Here is a 14,471-nt window from a genome sequence, read left to right as displayed (position 1 = left end):
ATTCCCAGTCCTTCGCGGTTGAATCCGTACTTTGAACCTAATTACCAAATCAAAACAAATATTACTCCAGGGAGCTTTCCCGGACCAGCGATGAGCTTCCACTCTGGACGTCACTAGGTATGTAGGATTTTTCCGCCAGGGGCGCAAAGGAAACTCGATTTAGTTACAAAATGTAAATTTAATGCGAACTCTACTGGAAAAAGATACGCTCCACGGCAACATTAAGAACTTGCGTAATATTTGCTTTGCACTGAGAAAAATGTCATCACTTGTGTGACATTTTTAATTTCTTTGGCTCCAAAAAAGGATATTTACATGTTGCTTGAACACCAAATATAAATCAGCAGTCACTCTCTTATTGATGTTTGAAAGGTACAGTTTCGTACCTGAGAATTTTTCGGGTGTCATTAGGCATCCCGAAGGCATATCAATATCACCTTGTTGCTTTCTGTGGATTACAGCTTGTAAACAAAGACTGTTCTTGCAGATTTTTATGCAATTTACTTTACAGTAACGCTACCAAAGTAAAAGAAACTCTTTACTTTAAGCTCTGCTACTTAATTTTGCTTCAAATTCTTTTTTTTGTAGGTGTTTAATCAGCTATAGATATCACAAGACTAAGTAAGTCTACATGTTATTACTTAACACGTATTTTGAAATTTTTTTTGTGCTTTTTTGTGTTAGATTTTTAGACTAGTAAGTATGCGTTAGGTAATACATGTCACACCTTTTGCTGTACGTAAGTAAAGGGAAATTTTCCAGCACATACTATTCATAATAGTGTCAACATGTTCTCTTCTAGAAAATATTCTGGCAAAAAGGGAGAAATTCATAATTTATTTTTTTACCAATAACTCATTTGAAATGCTAATTTTATAACAGGTCATCATCAAATCTCTCAGTAACCTGGTGAAAGGAACAAGACACCTGTTAAGAACTCAATTACTTTATTATAGTTTTCCAGAAGTCATTCCCAGTTTAATTATTTTATGATTGTTTTTCAGAAGTCATCCCCCTATTATTAACAGCCAGATTGGCAATAGCCATGCCCCCGTATGAAAAGAATGATGTGGCTGAAGAGTTTTTGATGGAGGCTGACAAGAAAGATGAGGACATGTCGCAGAATAGGCCATCCATGAAACAACTCAACTTACTGGTCAAAGATGTAGTCTCGCATAGTACTTGGTGGGACCTCTATGGTGTTGACTTAACAATTATGTTTGCAAACTTTGCACTTCTTCCTATCAGTCTTTTTCTGATTGGATCTGGCTGTATACCTTTGTTTGCAACTGGCTATCTTCTGTTCTCCTATGTCCATGCCACATTTACAGTGAAGCTGGCCCATGCAGCTGTACACAATGCCTTGGCAGGCTCATCACATTTCTTCAACCGCCTTCTGTCTGTGTTCTTCATTGAGATCTGGGGAGGTTTTACAGAACAAGGCAGCTTTGAGGCTCATATTCAGTTACATCACCCTTACACTAATGTGATTGGTTTGGGTGATTCTAGCTCATGGCGAGCACCATTCTTGGGCCGCTTTACATACCTCTTCATTGCTCCACTGTCCATGCCACTCTTCAACACCGCAATAGGCATAACCTTGCTCGCTGGACGCTGGTATTCAATTGCTAGGTTTCTCTGTATAGCAACAGCTGGCTACATTATGCACTTCTGCTTGTTCCGGTACTTAGCTGGATTGTCCCTTTTGGGCACCATCCTTTGCATGATCACTACTCGTTCGGTATTTGCCATTCCATACATCCATGTGAATATCTTCCAGCACATTGGTTTGCCCATGTATGATGTAAAGAAACGCCCAAGACGACTCTACCAATTAGCTTCAGCAGCTCTCAATCTGCCGAGAAATCCACTTCTGGATTATTCCTTTGGCCATTCCATCATCAGCTGCCATGTGGAACATCATTTATTTCCACGACTGTCTGATAACATGTGCCTGAAAATCAAGCCTGTGGTGTCCAGCTACCTTAAGAATAATAGCCTTCCATATAATGAAGCCACTTATATGAATCAACTGTCAAAATTTTACAACAATTATGATGAGCTTATGGTGAAAGCTCCACCGATTACAGAACTGATTGGCATACAGTAAAAATATCTTCAACAGGGAATTACACTATTTAAAGAAGAATTTAAATTAATCAGATGTTGAGAGGTCTCTTTTGAGTGGGTAGTTTTCAAAGTTGAGAGGGCCTTCTATTCCCAGGGAGGTCCAGACTCTGGGGAAATTTTGAAGTTCTAGACTCTTGTAGTAGCTTTCTCCTGCACTTTGGGATATTTTCTATTTTATGTTGCTTTGCTGTTCCAAAAATTCAATCAATTTGAAAAGAAATTGAAGACAACTATATGTATGTTAAGAATGCAATGATGTTTATGATAAGGCTAAAAGCAAGTAGTCTGCTAGATCTACTTCACACCCTGCTTCTCTTGAAAACCCTGGAAGTATTTCTTTGAACATTGATGCAAATGCAATAAACATTATGAAGAAGAAAAAGTATCTGTTTCACCGCTAACTGAATGTTTGTTCAGTCTTAAAAACAAAAAAAATTATTTATCACAAGAACTGATTAATAATTCCATTAATTAAATAGTCAAGTTTCATGGGAAGCTGCATAGCACTGTAACTACTCAGCTTTCTTTATCAGTATCATTACTTGCAGAATTTATGTAATTGACTTGAAGTGTATTTAGGTACAAAGGTGCATTGGGTGTCTGTTATTAATTTATCATAGCCTACACTGTATCCTAACATGGAGGTTCTGAATACATTTCCCCAAATGCAGTGTAAATTAACAGAGCTGTGCTCTATCAGAACCAGTGTACTATAAGTGACTTACTATTATTGTTTAGTGACTTTATTTATGAAAGTTTTCAAAACCTGGATACCCAAGTTTTCTGAGACAAGAGCCTTTGGGGATATGGTGATCTTATTGAAGGGCAACCAGCTTGTGGTGGGGCATTACCTACAGTACTCACTGTAAGTTTAAAAATCACATATAAATCAAGTTTAAATTGCTATTATTTATAAATCACTGGGAAACAGATGGGAAAACTATTTATTCTAGATTTCCACAGGGCAAAAAAGTTTTTTCATCATTTTCAATTGATGTTATTTATTGATTAGATGTAGAGTTGAAATATACAGATTTGCCATACAAGTTAAGGTCTTTGTGGTTCAGAGGACAGAAGTCTCCCTTTTTCTTTTCCAAACTATTAATTATGGGTGTTACTTTTTTAAAGGGAAAATTAACATTAAATTTGTTGTTGTTGTTAGAGATGAATTTGTGATAATTTAAACATTGGAATCCTTTTCTGGTTGATAGAAATAAAGATTATGGATAGAAATCATGATCTATTTGAATTACATTTATTTATTTATCTTGTGCAAAAAAGGACTTTGCAAAAGATGTTTTTTCATCTTGTCACAAGTGTGGGACAAAGAAAAAAATTCTGAGTCCCTGTGGGGAATCAAACCTCAGACCTTTGGTTTGATGCTCCAATGTTCCACCACCGAGTCAAAGCATTATTCAAACTGAAGGCATAGATCAGGTGCATAAAAGCATATCCTTAGTCCTTGGAACTATTGTTTATTTACAGGAGTGTTTTTTTACCATTACAATGGAAGGATTAACAAAAATGTTCTCTTGTTTCTTTGATTTCCTGTGAGAGCTGCCTACATAAACATCATGAATCATCACTTAACTGTACTTCCAGGTGTCTCTGTACAATTCTTTAAGGACCACACTGTGAAGTTCTGTTCCTAGCTATGTATATTTGCATGCAAAGCAATACAAGTCATTGTTTACTCTCCAGAGTGGTGAATGGTCTATTGGAGAAGTACATCTCTCAGGTCTCCCAGACCCTATTTTTTTCTAGATTTCTGTCTTAGATTCTGCATCATTTTCTAAAGTCTCACCCTCATTTTTTAAATCAGAATTAGGCAGAAAAGAAGTGAGGGACTTGAATTATTAGCGACAAGCTAAAGTCTTTCCATCTGCTGAAGGATCCTTATGACTAAGCATTATGTGACTGCTGTTGCAAGTTGATCTTAGAACTCACTGACACTGTTTGAGTCAAGATAAAGTGCATAATCTTTTGCTTGGAAGATGTCAAGTCACCGTTTAGCCTTCTCTACAGCACCCTGTTTATTGCAATGTGGGCTAAAGGAAGTCCTTCATTGGATCATCTTCCTGGCGACGCTTCATGCGATATGCTTCCATCTCCTCCTCAGTAACCTCATGGTAATCACCTTTGAGAGAGTTGTACGGTCTCTTTCGTTCATCCATGGCAAGTAGTCTGTCTGCTTCTTTCTGGTTCCGTTCCTCTTTTCTTAATGCCTGGCAAAGGAAAGATCTACTTGTTAAATGCCACTCCCAGTATTGTTAAGAAACAGACGGAATATGAAAAAATATGAAATACTTATCAAAGTGTCTTCATCTTCAAAGGAAAGCTTTGATAGCTTTGACAAAGGATCTATACTTTACCTAGTCTTCTAAAATTACTATGTTTAGAACCTCAATAACGAAGTGCCTCATTGTCAACAAACCTTGTTTAGCTTTTCCTTTTTAACTTCCTCATCATCTTCATCAACTGACTTTTCTCTTTTCTTGCCCTTCTTGCGATTTTCTTGATGAAGCTAAAATTAAGGAATCCAAATGAATATTTAGAATGTCAGCTGCAGAAAAAAAATTTTTTTTTTTTAACATCCTTTACCTTGACTTTACGCATTAAAGTTCCTCCTCCATATAATCTCGTATATTACCATTGAATGCATGCTGGGGGAAGTTTGACATTGATAAAAAAAAAAAAAACCTGTCTCTTACAGTTAGGAGTCTTATCCACCATTAGAGGAGAGGTACCTACATTTCAGACACCACTTCTTTTAAAAAGTTTTGTTTTTCATTTGTATGAAAATGGGATACTAAGTCAATTTTTAGACTAGACATAGAAATTTAATAATCCAAAAATTGTCTTCAAAATTGCTAAGTTTCTTGCACCAATGGCATTATTATGAATCTTGCTTTGAAACATGGCTGTTTACCTGAGATGTAAAAATTGCCCACTACTCTTTTCCCATCCTCGGTGTTGATATGTTTGAATAACTACTAGCTACACAAAAAGGCATTCTAGCCTGTAATAATAATTCTTTCAATAGCCAAAACTACAGCCGCTTGTGAACTGCATGTTGTGGTTTTGTAGTCACGTTTCTGAGTTGCTTTCAGATGGTGGCATCCATAAACCAAATTCAATGTACATTTGAAGACAATTTTCTACCCATTACGACAACAGCAGCCCACTTGACAGACATCATTTGGATTCCTAAGTCACAAGTGAACTGGGAGTTGTAAACCATAGCTTTTAACCCAAGAATTCAGCATCCTTCTACACAGGCTTTTCTTTTTAGAATGAAACAACAAAAACAAAGGGAAAAGCGGCTTTCTCACTAGGTAGGGTGTAGGCTACCTGGTAACATCTCAACTAACCTCAAGTAATGTTTTCCCATTTTCTTCTGCTTCTTGAATCATTCTTGCTGCACTTGTAATTGGTGGATTATTCTGTGGACAGCATGGGAATTTAGAGATAAATTTGAAATTAAATATGCAGTAGACTGTTTAAACTACAAACTCAGATATATTATTGCCTTATGGTTTATTTTGCAGAGTGACTGAATTAATTTTTATCATACCCCTGTTGCAGATGAAGCTTTACCAGATTCCCCAGTGCAGTAGGAATTTCTGACAAAGGAATGACAACAAGCATAGCCCCATCTTCCTTCCTGCCAGTATGAACCCCAAACACTCTGAAAAGAGAATAAAGGGGTAAGTTTCTAAAGAAACTGTGGTGCTGCATCAGTGGGAGAGTATAGCAGGTAATTTAGTGTTAACAACTGGATTGAAAACGTAAATTAGCCACCGTAAAGGGTAAAAAAGCTGACGTTTTGAGCTTTAGCTCTTCGTCTTTTCGCTCTGATGAAGGGCTAACGCTCGAAACGTCAGCTTTTTTACCCTTTACGGTGGCTAATGTACGTTTTCAACCCAGTTGTTAACACTAAATTACTCTGAAAAGAGAGGCAGACTTGGACTGAGAAAACAAACTATAACATACAAAACAAGCAAGGTAGCACACGCTGATGTGGAGTATACCACATTTTTAATTAATAAATGATTACCAACTAAAATAGTACTGATTATCAAAACTACAATACTAATATCATGTTGTCATTTTCATGTTCTCAATTCTCACTGTGTGATTGTTTGTGTACACATCCTCTTCATATTTGGACTTTGCAACTGCCTTCTCTTGGCCTGCAAGGAACAATTTCAAACAGTAATTGATTGGTTAAGAGAGTGGCACAAGTTTTCTGGACCAATCATAGAGTAAAGAAAAGCAAACCAATGTAATCCTGGATTACCTTTGACACTCAAATGCAAATTGATCTTTAAGGGAGAATGAATTTATTAATACAGCTGTGTTACCTTTGATGACCTTTCCAGTTCTTGAGTACTCAACATAATGCTCCTGAAAATGGCATTATTTTCAAACAATTCAATAAGAAATAATACATACAGAGTTTATCAATTTTTAATACAATTGATCACAATGTACCATGCAACAAGAAACACTGCCTACTAAGGGCACTTTCAATGCTAATAACACTTACAGTTTGAGCCAACAACAAGTCTTTGGGAGGAGCATTCAAGTGTTCTTCACCTCCATACTAAGGAAAAAAACAAAGTAATATTTTTTTAGTTATAATACACTGACATAGCTTACACTATCAATGTTCAATGTATTTAGAAATACGTAATGCAATTTAAGGATTATGTTAACTGTGTAAAGATTATAAGACCTCTCTAATGTACAACTGTTCTAAAGGATTCTCACCTTCTCAAGTACTGTAAGCTTCTTGTCTTGTTCAAAGTCACCTTTCTTTACTCTGTACTCTTGGTGTAACAGCTCAAGTTTGGTGGGATCTGCCTGAAGATGGACATCAGCTCCCTTCTCATATGCCTCCCAAGCAAATACTGGTAAACACAAAAGAATCCAAGTTATTAGGCATACCCAAATCTTTTGTAAATACTGGTGACCCACAAATACATAGACTTACACTGTGTTTGAGCCATCTTCTGTGTGTCTCCAGAAAATCGAACAAAGTTATCCCCAGAGTAGGTGACACTTGAAAAGGAAAAATTCAGAGCATCTTACATTAACAATTATAGTTATGCAAAAACTTTGCTCTGTCAGTTTTCTTTCACAACAAAGCTAGCACCATGCTCACGTAACCTTTAACTCCCATAAGTGACTAAGAGCGAATTTCTCCTTAAAAAAAATCAATATAATATCAAGCAGACAAATGATGGGGAAACAAATACATCAGTTAGAGGCTGGTATATTAGTTGGTCCAATGATAAATTCTTGTGACTAAAAATTATAGGGATGTATGTTAAACAGCAAGAATTACTAATGATGTCTGATGAAAGAGTGAGTTAGAAATTCAATCACACTTTTCTTATTTAGTACCTAGCAGGAAAAAGCCTTCAACCACTATGATAAACATTCTCACAAAGAAAGTAAAAAATCCTCACTTGTTTGCAGTTGCATCTGTTTCCTTGAAAGGGTTTTCTCTCATTGATCTTGTCTTTGGATCATAATATGCTGAATTGGGGTCCAGGTTGTATAAATACTAATCAAAATCAAAACAAGGGAAATGATTACTTAGTTTCAGCATCAAAAGTTTGCAAAGGAATAAAGTTACCATAAATATAACCTAATTGCAACATGAGTATGTTGTGATACAAATCTTTCTTTTAATTACAATTTTCCTTGATTTAAAGCTTTTCAAACAACTTTGATTTTCATTTTTTTTTGTCTCTGACTGATACAGAATACAAGGCAAAAGAAAATAAAGATCAAACTAGTTTGAAATTTTTAAAACAACCACAACAACAAAAACATTGAAACACAACATATTGTGGAATCACATACCTTTGCAGTGTCTTCACGGATTCTTAAGTTCCTGACTGTTGTTCGTCTGGTGATGGAACAAAAATTGATTAGATTTAAAACAACATATCCACTGCAAGTATTAGACACCCTGCAGATCCTCAATGCATAAAAAAATTAAATGATACCACAATGCTACAACACCTAACTGACTGCCTGGCCAGCAATCCACTTAAAAGATCAAGAGGTTCAAGATTACAGACTTAATTGCACAGCAGCATACCGTTATAGAAATTGTGTTACAAAAATTGAGAGTGAGTCAGAAGGGCTTTAGTTTCATGTGTTCATCATTTAGCAATTGTAGTATCAAAGCAGTATCGTGTTTATTTAATTCATGCACAAGACAGGTGAAAACTCACCTTTTTGTATCAAATTTTTGTCCTGGCATGTCAGCCCTGTCTGCATACTTATCTTCATCTTCACTGTCTGGGTCATCCTGCAAGCAATTCCAAAGAATTACAAAAGAATACAAATGCATAATCTTGAAAATAGTTTCACAAAAGTTTCCTCTGTTCATCAACTTGAAAATCTTTAAGTTAGCAAGATTTTACCACAATTTCTGTTTTTTTTCCTTCTGCTAGTTCCTCTTCCAGTCTCTCTGCTTTTAAATGCTGTTTGGCCTGAACACAAAGATATTACATGTATTAAATTATGTTTTAACAAATACCAACTAAATTTGTGTTTCCAAAACTTGCCCCTTTTTCTACACTCAGAATTGGTTTGCATCTATTTTACCAAAAGAAAATCATTGCTCAATTCCCAAAAAGAGCAAAAATTGTCTAAACATTTTCAAATTATGTTATCTAAATGAAAAAGCTACTTTAATATAGGTCATCCTGCTTTTTGGTAAGAAAATGAAAATTCACCTCCCCGGTGAGCTCCAATCATAGACAAAAGCTGTCACTTTTTTTTAAATGCGCAAGCTAGTTGCACATGAATTAATGAGCAGAAAGGATGTGCAATGCAATAATACGGAATGAACTTAAATCTAACAGAATGACAAAGAATAAGGTAAGTGAAAACCTACCATCTCTAATTTGTTATATTCGTCAACAACTTTCTTGTAGTCCTGAACATTATAGCCATTCCATCTAAATACGAGGAAGAATTGTCATTAGTCACAAGCTAATAAAGCTAATGAAACTGATAAGAGAAATAATTCCATTTGTAACCAGGCAGTTGAGTAACAGCATAAAACTACTGTGAAGTAGGAATGATTAAAGGCATAGCTAGACAACAACACGTTGGCCTCATGGTTAGTAAGTTCGACTCTGGATCGAGTGGTCCAGGTTTGAGCCCTGGCTGGAGTCATTGTGTTGTGTTCTTAGGCAAGAAACTTTACTCTCACAGTGCTTCTCTTCACCCAGGTGTACAAATGGGTAGCGGCAAAAATGCTGGGGGTAACCCTGCAATGGACTAGCATCCCATCCAACCGCTTCGTACTAAAGGAAACTGGAGTTAAGCACCAGCCCCATGGGCCACTTGGGGCTTGTATCAAGGCTTTCCTTTTTAGACAAGAAGAAGCACTACAAGAGTCTCACTATGACAAAATTAACTAATTAGCCGCTGGTTTCATATATACATAAATGAAAAATACCAGATAGTTGTTATTATGAAAGAAAATAATCCTAAACTAGAAGTTTACATCACAGAACAAAAATGTGACATGCACAGTCCAATCACAAACTTTGTGAATGCACTGTGTATGTTACATGCTCAGCAACAACCCTAAACATGCCTTTAAGGGATGTTTAGGGTTGCTGCTGAGCACTGACTACTGGTGAAATTTGTAGCACTTATTCATCGCAACCTCTTCCATTTCTTCCATCCACCATTTTCTAAACCCCCTCCCCCCTTCACCAAACAATAGAAAGTGCAAAGTGCCTTCTTTGAGACACCACTTTTGAGCCACCTCACTTGAAATTAGGCCAGAAAGTATGATAAGTAGTTAATTTAGGAAGAGAAAGTAATAGAAGAGAACAAAGGAGAAAAATGAAAAAGAAATTTTGTAAAAAAAATGAAAAAAAAAAAAGTTGAAAGAAATGCAGTTTTACCTATCTCTTTTACCATCATAATCAAATGAAAGCTGAGGCTGTATGTGTTCATCAGCTTTAATATCCTCTCCACTGAACTTAGCACCAACTCTTCTGGGTCTCTGACATAAAAAAAACAGTAATTCTTTGTTGTCACTAGATCTAATGAATTTGTAAGGCTACTAATTTCAGCCAGTTGAATCTTTGTACAGACTTCACTGTTATGGTAGAACTTTACTGACCCAAACTAAATGACCTAGAACTTCTTGGCAAACTTGAACTTAGAGCTATTTCAAATTCCTCAAAATACCCTTTAAGACAATTACTGTTAGTTTACTCAAACTCTGATGAACTGAATTCATTTTATACACTTTCAAGTTGGTGGTCCAACCATAAACACCCTTATATCAGAATGCATATTCTCCACACTGTTCTCTATACGTTTCCTAAGGTGCTGACATTGAGAATTTGGTTAACAATCAGGAGCTGCTTCAGTTGTTGATTATTCCTTTATTCTCACAACCTTAGTGTTTGATTCAGGGGTGATACTGTGAGGGGAAATTAGATGCTACTCAATCCTAGGGGTTTAATTGTTAATAACCCTTTCACTCCCACAAGTGACCAAGGCAGAATTTCTCCTTACAATATCAATACAATATCAAGCAGGCAGGTGATGAGAATAGAGAAGAATATCAACCGTGTGATTATTGGTTGATCCAATACCAAATTAGCTAACATTATAAGAATTGTATGGCAGATAGTAAGGAGAATTACTAATCAGATCTTGGGAGTGAAAGGGTTAAGTAAACAAGGTTTTAACTTTTACTCAAACATAAAAGGGTACTAACCACCAAATAGACATAATTGCTTGTTTTATTTATAAAAACTTAATGTTTTGTACAACATGTATACCTCAAGACAGTCATTCTTTTTATGAGTCATGGCTCCACAGTTTTGACAGGCTCCCTTTCTGAACTTGGTAGCTGCTGGTATCTAGGAAAGTTTAAATAATGCTAACTGTGAGAGATTATTCAGCGTTAATTGATTTCCGGTTGATTTTTTGCGATAAGTGACAGATGATTGAACAATAGGATCATATTATGTATTTAAAATGAGAGAGACCAGAGCGTGAGACAGAGAACGGTGAGAGAGAGCAGGAGATTAAGTTGATTTTCTAAAATAAAAACGTGAAGATTGAACAAAGGACAACAAAGCTACCGAAACTACAGATCACAAAGTTTAATGGGACGTATGAAGCATGGCTGCCGTTCTGGAACAAATTTCAAGCTGAAATTGATAAAGCAAACCTTGCGTCTGTGACCAAGTTTGCATACCTAAAAGAGCTGGTAGATCCAAAGGTTCGAGCAGAGATAGACGGACTGCCTTTCACAACAGAGGGCTACGAAAGGGCAAAGAATATCCTCATCGGCAAATATGGGAAAACGAGCGAGATCGTGAATGCGTACGTCCAGAACATCGCGAATTTGCCTGTCATTACAGGAACACAACCTGCACCTATCCACGAATTTTACAAGAAGCTTGTGTACAATGTGCAATCTTTGGAGACACTGGGCAAATTGAAAGACGTCACTGGAAATGTAAGAAGTGCGCTCGACAAACTAAAGGGTGTAAAAGCAGATCTAGTGAGAGGACAAATGGACTGGCAGGACTGGGACTTCCCACAGTTGATAAAAGCTTTGAAAAGTTGGAAGGAAATCAACCCCATTGAGAGCGCGGATAATGCGGGGAAGCAAGGTGCTAAATTCCGCGATCGCGAGAAAACATTTCACGCAAACGAAACTACACCAACACAAAGAGGGTGCGTCTACTGTGACGCAACTGACCACAGAGCCGTAGATTGCGACAAGTTTGTGACAGTTGGAGACCGCAGGAAGCAATTAGGACTGAAACAGCTCTGTTTTAACTGCACAGGAAGTCGACACTGTGCTTCTGAGTGCAAATGCCGTTCTGGCTGCCAGATCTGCAGTCGAAGACATCATACATCGATCTGTGACAAACATACATCGCGAGACCAGCTGATGACCACAAGGAGTGCAGAAAGGAAAGGAGTGGTGTATCTTATGGTAACAGTTGCCGTGAACGGTGTTAAATGCCGAGCATTGTTGGATACAGGAGCCGGAAGTTCCTACGCTTCATCAACGCTTCTGAACTGTTTACATTTGCGCCCTATCCGTCAACAATTCAAGCGCATTGAAATGATGTTTGGTACTTCAAACAAAGCGATAGACATCTATGGCCTACAAATTCGAAGCGTTGATGGTAAATTCACCTTGGAAGCCGAAGTAAACAAAGTCGACCGCAAAGAGTTGTTGACATTGGAAAACCCAAAATGCGCAGAAATCGTAGCTCAGTTTTCTCACTTGAAGGGCGTGACCACAAATGATAACGACAAGAGAGCGATGTTGCCCGTTCATCTGATCCTTGGAACAAACGAGTCCGCTAAGATCAAAACAGGGGCAAGGCCAAGAGTTGGGCGCTCGGGAGAACCAGTAGCAGAATATACGAAGTTCGGCTGGACGATCTTGTCACCTGGAATGGAGTTGGATCTCAGCAACATGTTGTTAACGCAGACCTCCGCAATTGATTACGAAGAATTGTGCAAGTTAGACGTCTTGGGGCTAAAGGACAATCCAAGTGGAGACCAGGAAACCGTTTACGAAGAATTCAAAGAGCAACTAACTAGGAGTTCAGAAGGCTGGTACGAGACGAACTTGCCCTGGAAAGGAAATCACCGCCCCCTACCGAACAATCACACTGGAAGTCTAAAACGTCTCAAAAATCTCGTGTGGAAGTTAGAGATACAAGGCGAGCTGGAGAGGTACAACGACATTATCCAGACTCAACTGAGTCAAGGGATCGTAGAACACGCTGACAAGGTGTTCAAGGACGGGAAAGAGTTCTACATTCCTCATAAAGCGGTCGTGCGCGAGAATGCAGAATCTACAAAGATATGCATTGTTTATGATGCTTCTGCAAGAGCTAATGCAAGTGTCCCCTCACTCAACGAATGCCTTGAAATCGGCCCTCCACTACAGAACCAGCTTTGGAACGTGCTGGTACGAAATAGGTTCTATCCCGTGGCAATAACTGGCGACTTAAAGCAAGCATTTTTGCAAATTCGCGTCCGAAGAGAAGACCGAGATGCCTTACGCTTTCATTGGATAAAGGATCTGGCAAGCAAACAAGTAGAAACCTTGCGATTCACTCGAGTACTCTTTGGTTTGGCACCGTCTCCATTCCTCTTGGCCGCAGTTATCAAAGAACATCTACAGCGATACAAAATGGTGAACCCGGAATTAGTAGAGGAGATAGAGCGCAGTATGTACGTGGATGATTTAATCAGTGGTGGGGAGACAACAGAACAAGCATTAGAAATCAAGATGACAGCCACGACCATCTTTGGTGAGGCGACTTTCAAGCTGCACAAGTGGCATTCCAACGATCGGGAACTAGAAGTTGAAACTGCGACTGTAGATGAAGAAAGTCAGAGTTACGCCAAACAACAACTGGGAACCAGAAAGGGCGAATCAAAACTGCTAGGAGTCCCCTGGGACAAAGAAAAGGACGAAATTCAAGTCAGCTTCCCTATTTCAACCGCTGAGCCGAGAAAAAGAGGTATCCTTGGAAAAGTCGCAAAAATCTACGATCCACTCGGTCTGGCTTCACCCGTGACCCTCTCTGGAAAAATGCTCTACAGAGATGCCTGCGACACGAAGATCGCGTGGGATAGGCCCTTACCAAGTGACTTACAAGCCAAATGGAAGAAATGGGAGGAAGGACTTCCAGAGCACGTGAACGCGCTAAGAAATGTCGTCAAGTATTTAGGGAAGATATTATGAATCGACTTACACACATTCGGGGACGCAAGCGGGAAAGGAGTTGCAGCCGCGGTTTATGCAGTGGTGGAGCAACCATCAGGCACGAATCGAGGCCTCGTGACGGCAAAGTCGCGGCTCGCGAAGAAAGGACTCACGATTCCCCGATTAGAACTAGTGGCTGGACATATGGCTGCGAACCTAGTACAAAATGTGAAAGAAGTCCTGAAGGGTTTTCCCGTAAGAAGTGTCTATGGTTGGCTGGATAGCACAGTCACACTGCACTGGATCCGTGGTAATGGCGAATACAAACAGTTCGTGGGAAATCGAGTGAGGAAGATCCAGGAAAAAGAAATATCGGCTATCGGAGTCAATTTTGCAGGGCCCATCAAGTACCGTATCAGAGCCAAAACAGAAGGAAAGGCCTATCTCGCATTGTACGCGTGCAGTCTTACACGAGGACTATTCCTGGAAGTACTACCAAACCGGCAACCAGTGAATTCCTAAGAAGTCTAAAACGGCTCATCGCGCGCCGTGGGCGTCCGAAGAAGATATATTCCGACAATGGCAAAACCTTTGT

General features: G+C 38.5%; 3 protein-coding genes across 4 annotated transcripts in view; 2 read left to right on the top strand and 1 right to left on the bottom strand.

Annotated features, from left to right (window-relative positions):
• The first annotated feature begins 5 nt into the window (after window positions 1-5).
• Window positions 6-3,363, top strand: LOC113685571 (fatty acid desaturase 6). Of its 2 annotated transcripts, XM_089196032.1 has the most exons (3): window positions 6-117; window positions 589-621; window positions 1,005-3,363. In XM_089196032.1, exon 3 carries the CDS (start codon window positions 1,046-1,048, stop codon window positions 2,108-2,110), a length of 1,065 nt encoding a protein of 354 aa, XP_089052158.1. In that variant the 5' UTR covers window positions 6-117; window positions 589-621; window positions 1,005-1,045; the 3' UTR covers window positions 2,111-3,363. The 2 variants fall into 2 exon arrangements, with proteins under 2 accessions (XP_089052158.1, XP_089052159.1); XM_089196033.1 differs by lacking the exon at window positions 6-117 and having other exon boundaries at window positions 361-621.
• Window positions 3,364-3,589: 226 nt separating this feature from the next.
• The window catches only part of LOC113685570 (pre-mRNA-splicing factor SLU7), a 14,225-nt gene continuing 3,343 nt past the window's right edge, over window positions 3,590-14,471 (bottom strand). The window contains exons 4-19 of the mRNA XM_027203100.2: window positions 10,968-11,048; window positions 10,077-10,177; window positions 9,050-9,113; window positions 8,574-8,642; window positions 8,382-8,458; window positions 8,005-8,050; window positions 7,605-7,702; window positions 7,127-7,194; window positions 6,904-7,043; window positions 6,680-6,736; window positions 6,495-6,537; window positions 6,262-6,323; window positions 5,705-5,818; window positions 5,502-5,573; window positions 4,565-4,654; window positions 3,590-4,355 (exon numbers count right to left, since the gene is read on the bottom strand). Coding sequence (XP_027058901.2) covers window positions 4,179-4,355; window positions 4,565-4,654; window positions 5,502-5,573; window positions 5,705-5,818; window positions 6,262-6,323; window positions 6,495-6,537; window positions 6,680-6,736; window positions 6,904-7,043; window positions 7,127-7,194; window positions 7,605-7,702; window positions 8,005-8,050; window positions 8,382-8,458; window positions 8,574-8,642; window positions 9,050-9,113; window positions 10,077-10,177; window positions 10,968-11,048 — 1,359 coding nt within the window. The 3' untranslated portion in view covers window positions 3,590-4,178. The remainder of the gene's footprint in view (window positions 4,356-4,564; window positions 4,655-5,501; window positions 5,574-5,704; window positions 5,819-6,261; window positions 6,324-6,494; window positions 6,538-6,679; window positions 6,737-6,903; window positions 7,044-7,126; window positions 7,195-7,604; window positions 7,703-8,004; window positions 8,051-8,381; window positions 8,459-8,573; window positions 8,643-9,049; window positions 9,114-10,076; window positions 10,178-10,967; window positions 11,049-14,471) is intronic.
• LOC149051116 (uncharacterized) lies at window positions 12,146-14,251 on the top strand. Its single transcript, XM_089196619.1, has one exon. It carries the CDS (start codon window positions 12,272-12,274, stop codon window positions 13,913-13,915), a length of 1,644 nt encoding a protein of 547 aa, XP_089052745.1. The 5' UTR covers window positions 12,146-12,271; the 3' UTR covers window positions 13,916-14,251.

The sequence above is a fragment of the Pocillopora damicornis genome, chromosome 2, assembly GCF_964200805.1.
Source record: "Pocillopora damicornis chromosome 2, jaPocDami1.2, whole genome shotgun sequence".
NCBI classification, from domain to species: domain Eukaryota; kingdom Metazoa; phylum Cnidaria; class Anthozoa; order Scleractinia; family Pocilloporidae; genus Pocillopora; species Pocillopora damicornis.
Note: the sequence above shows the minus strand (reverse complement) of the source record. Positions and strands in the feature narration are given on the sequence as shown.

Excerpts from the sequence above, each read along its gene's own strand:
- LOC149051116 (XM_089196619.1), top strand. The coding sequence starts at position 12,272 with ATGATGTTTGGTACTTCAAACAAAGCGATAGACATCTATGGCCTACAA.
- LOC113685571 (XM_089196032.1), top strand. The coding sequence starts at position 1,046 with ATGCCCCCGTATGAAAAGAATGATGTGGCTGAAGAGTTTTTGATGGAG.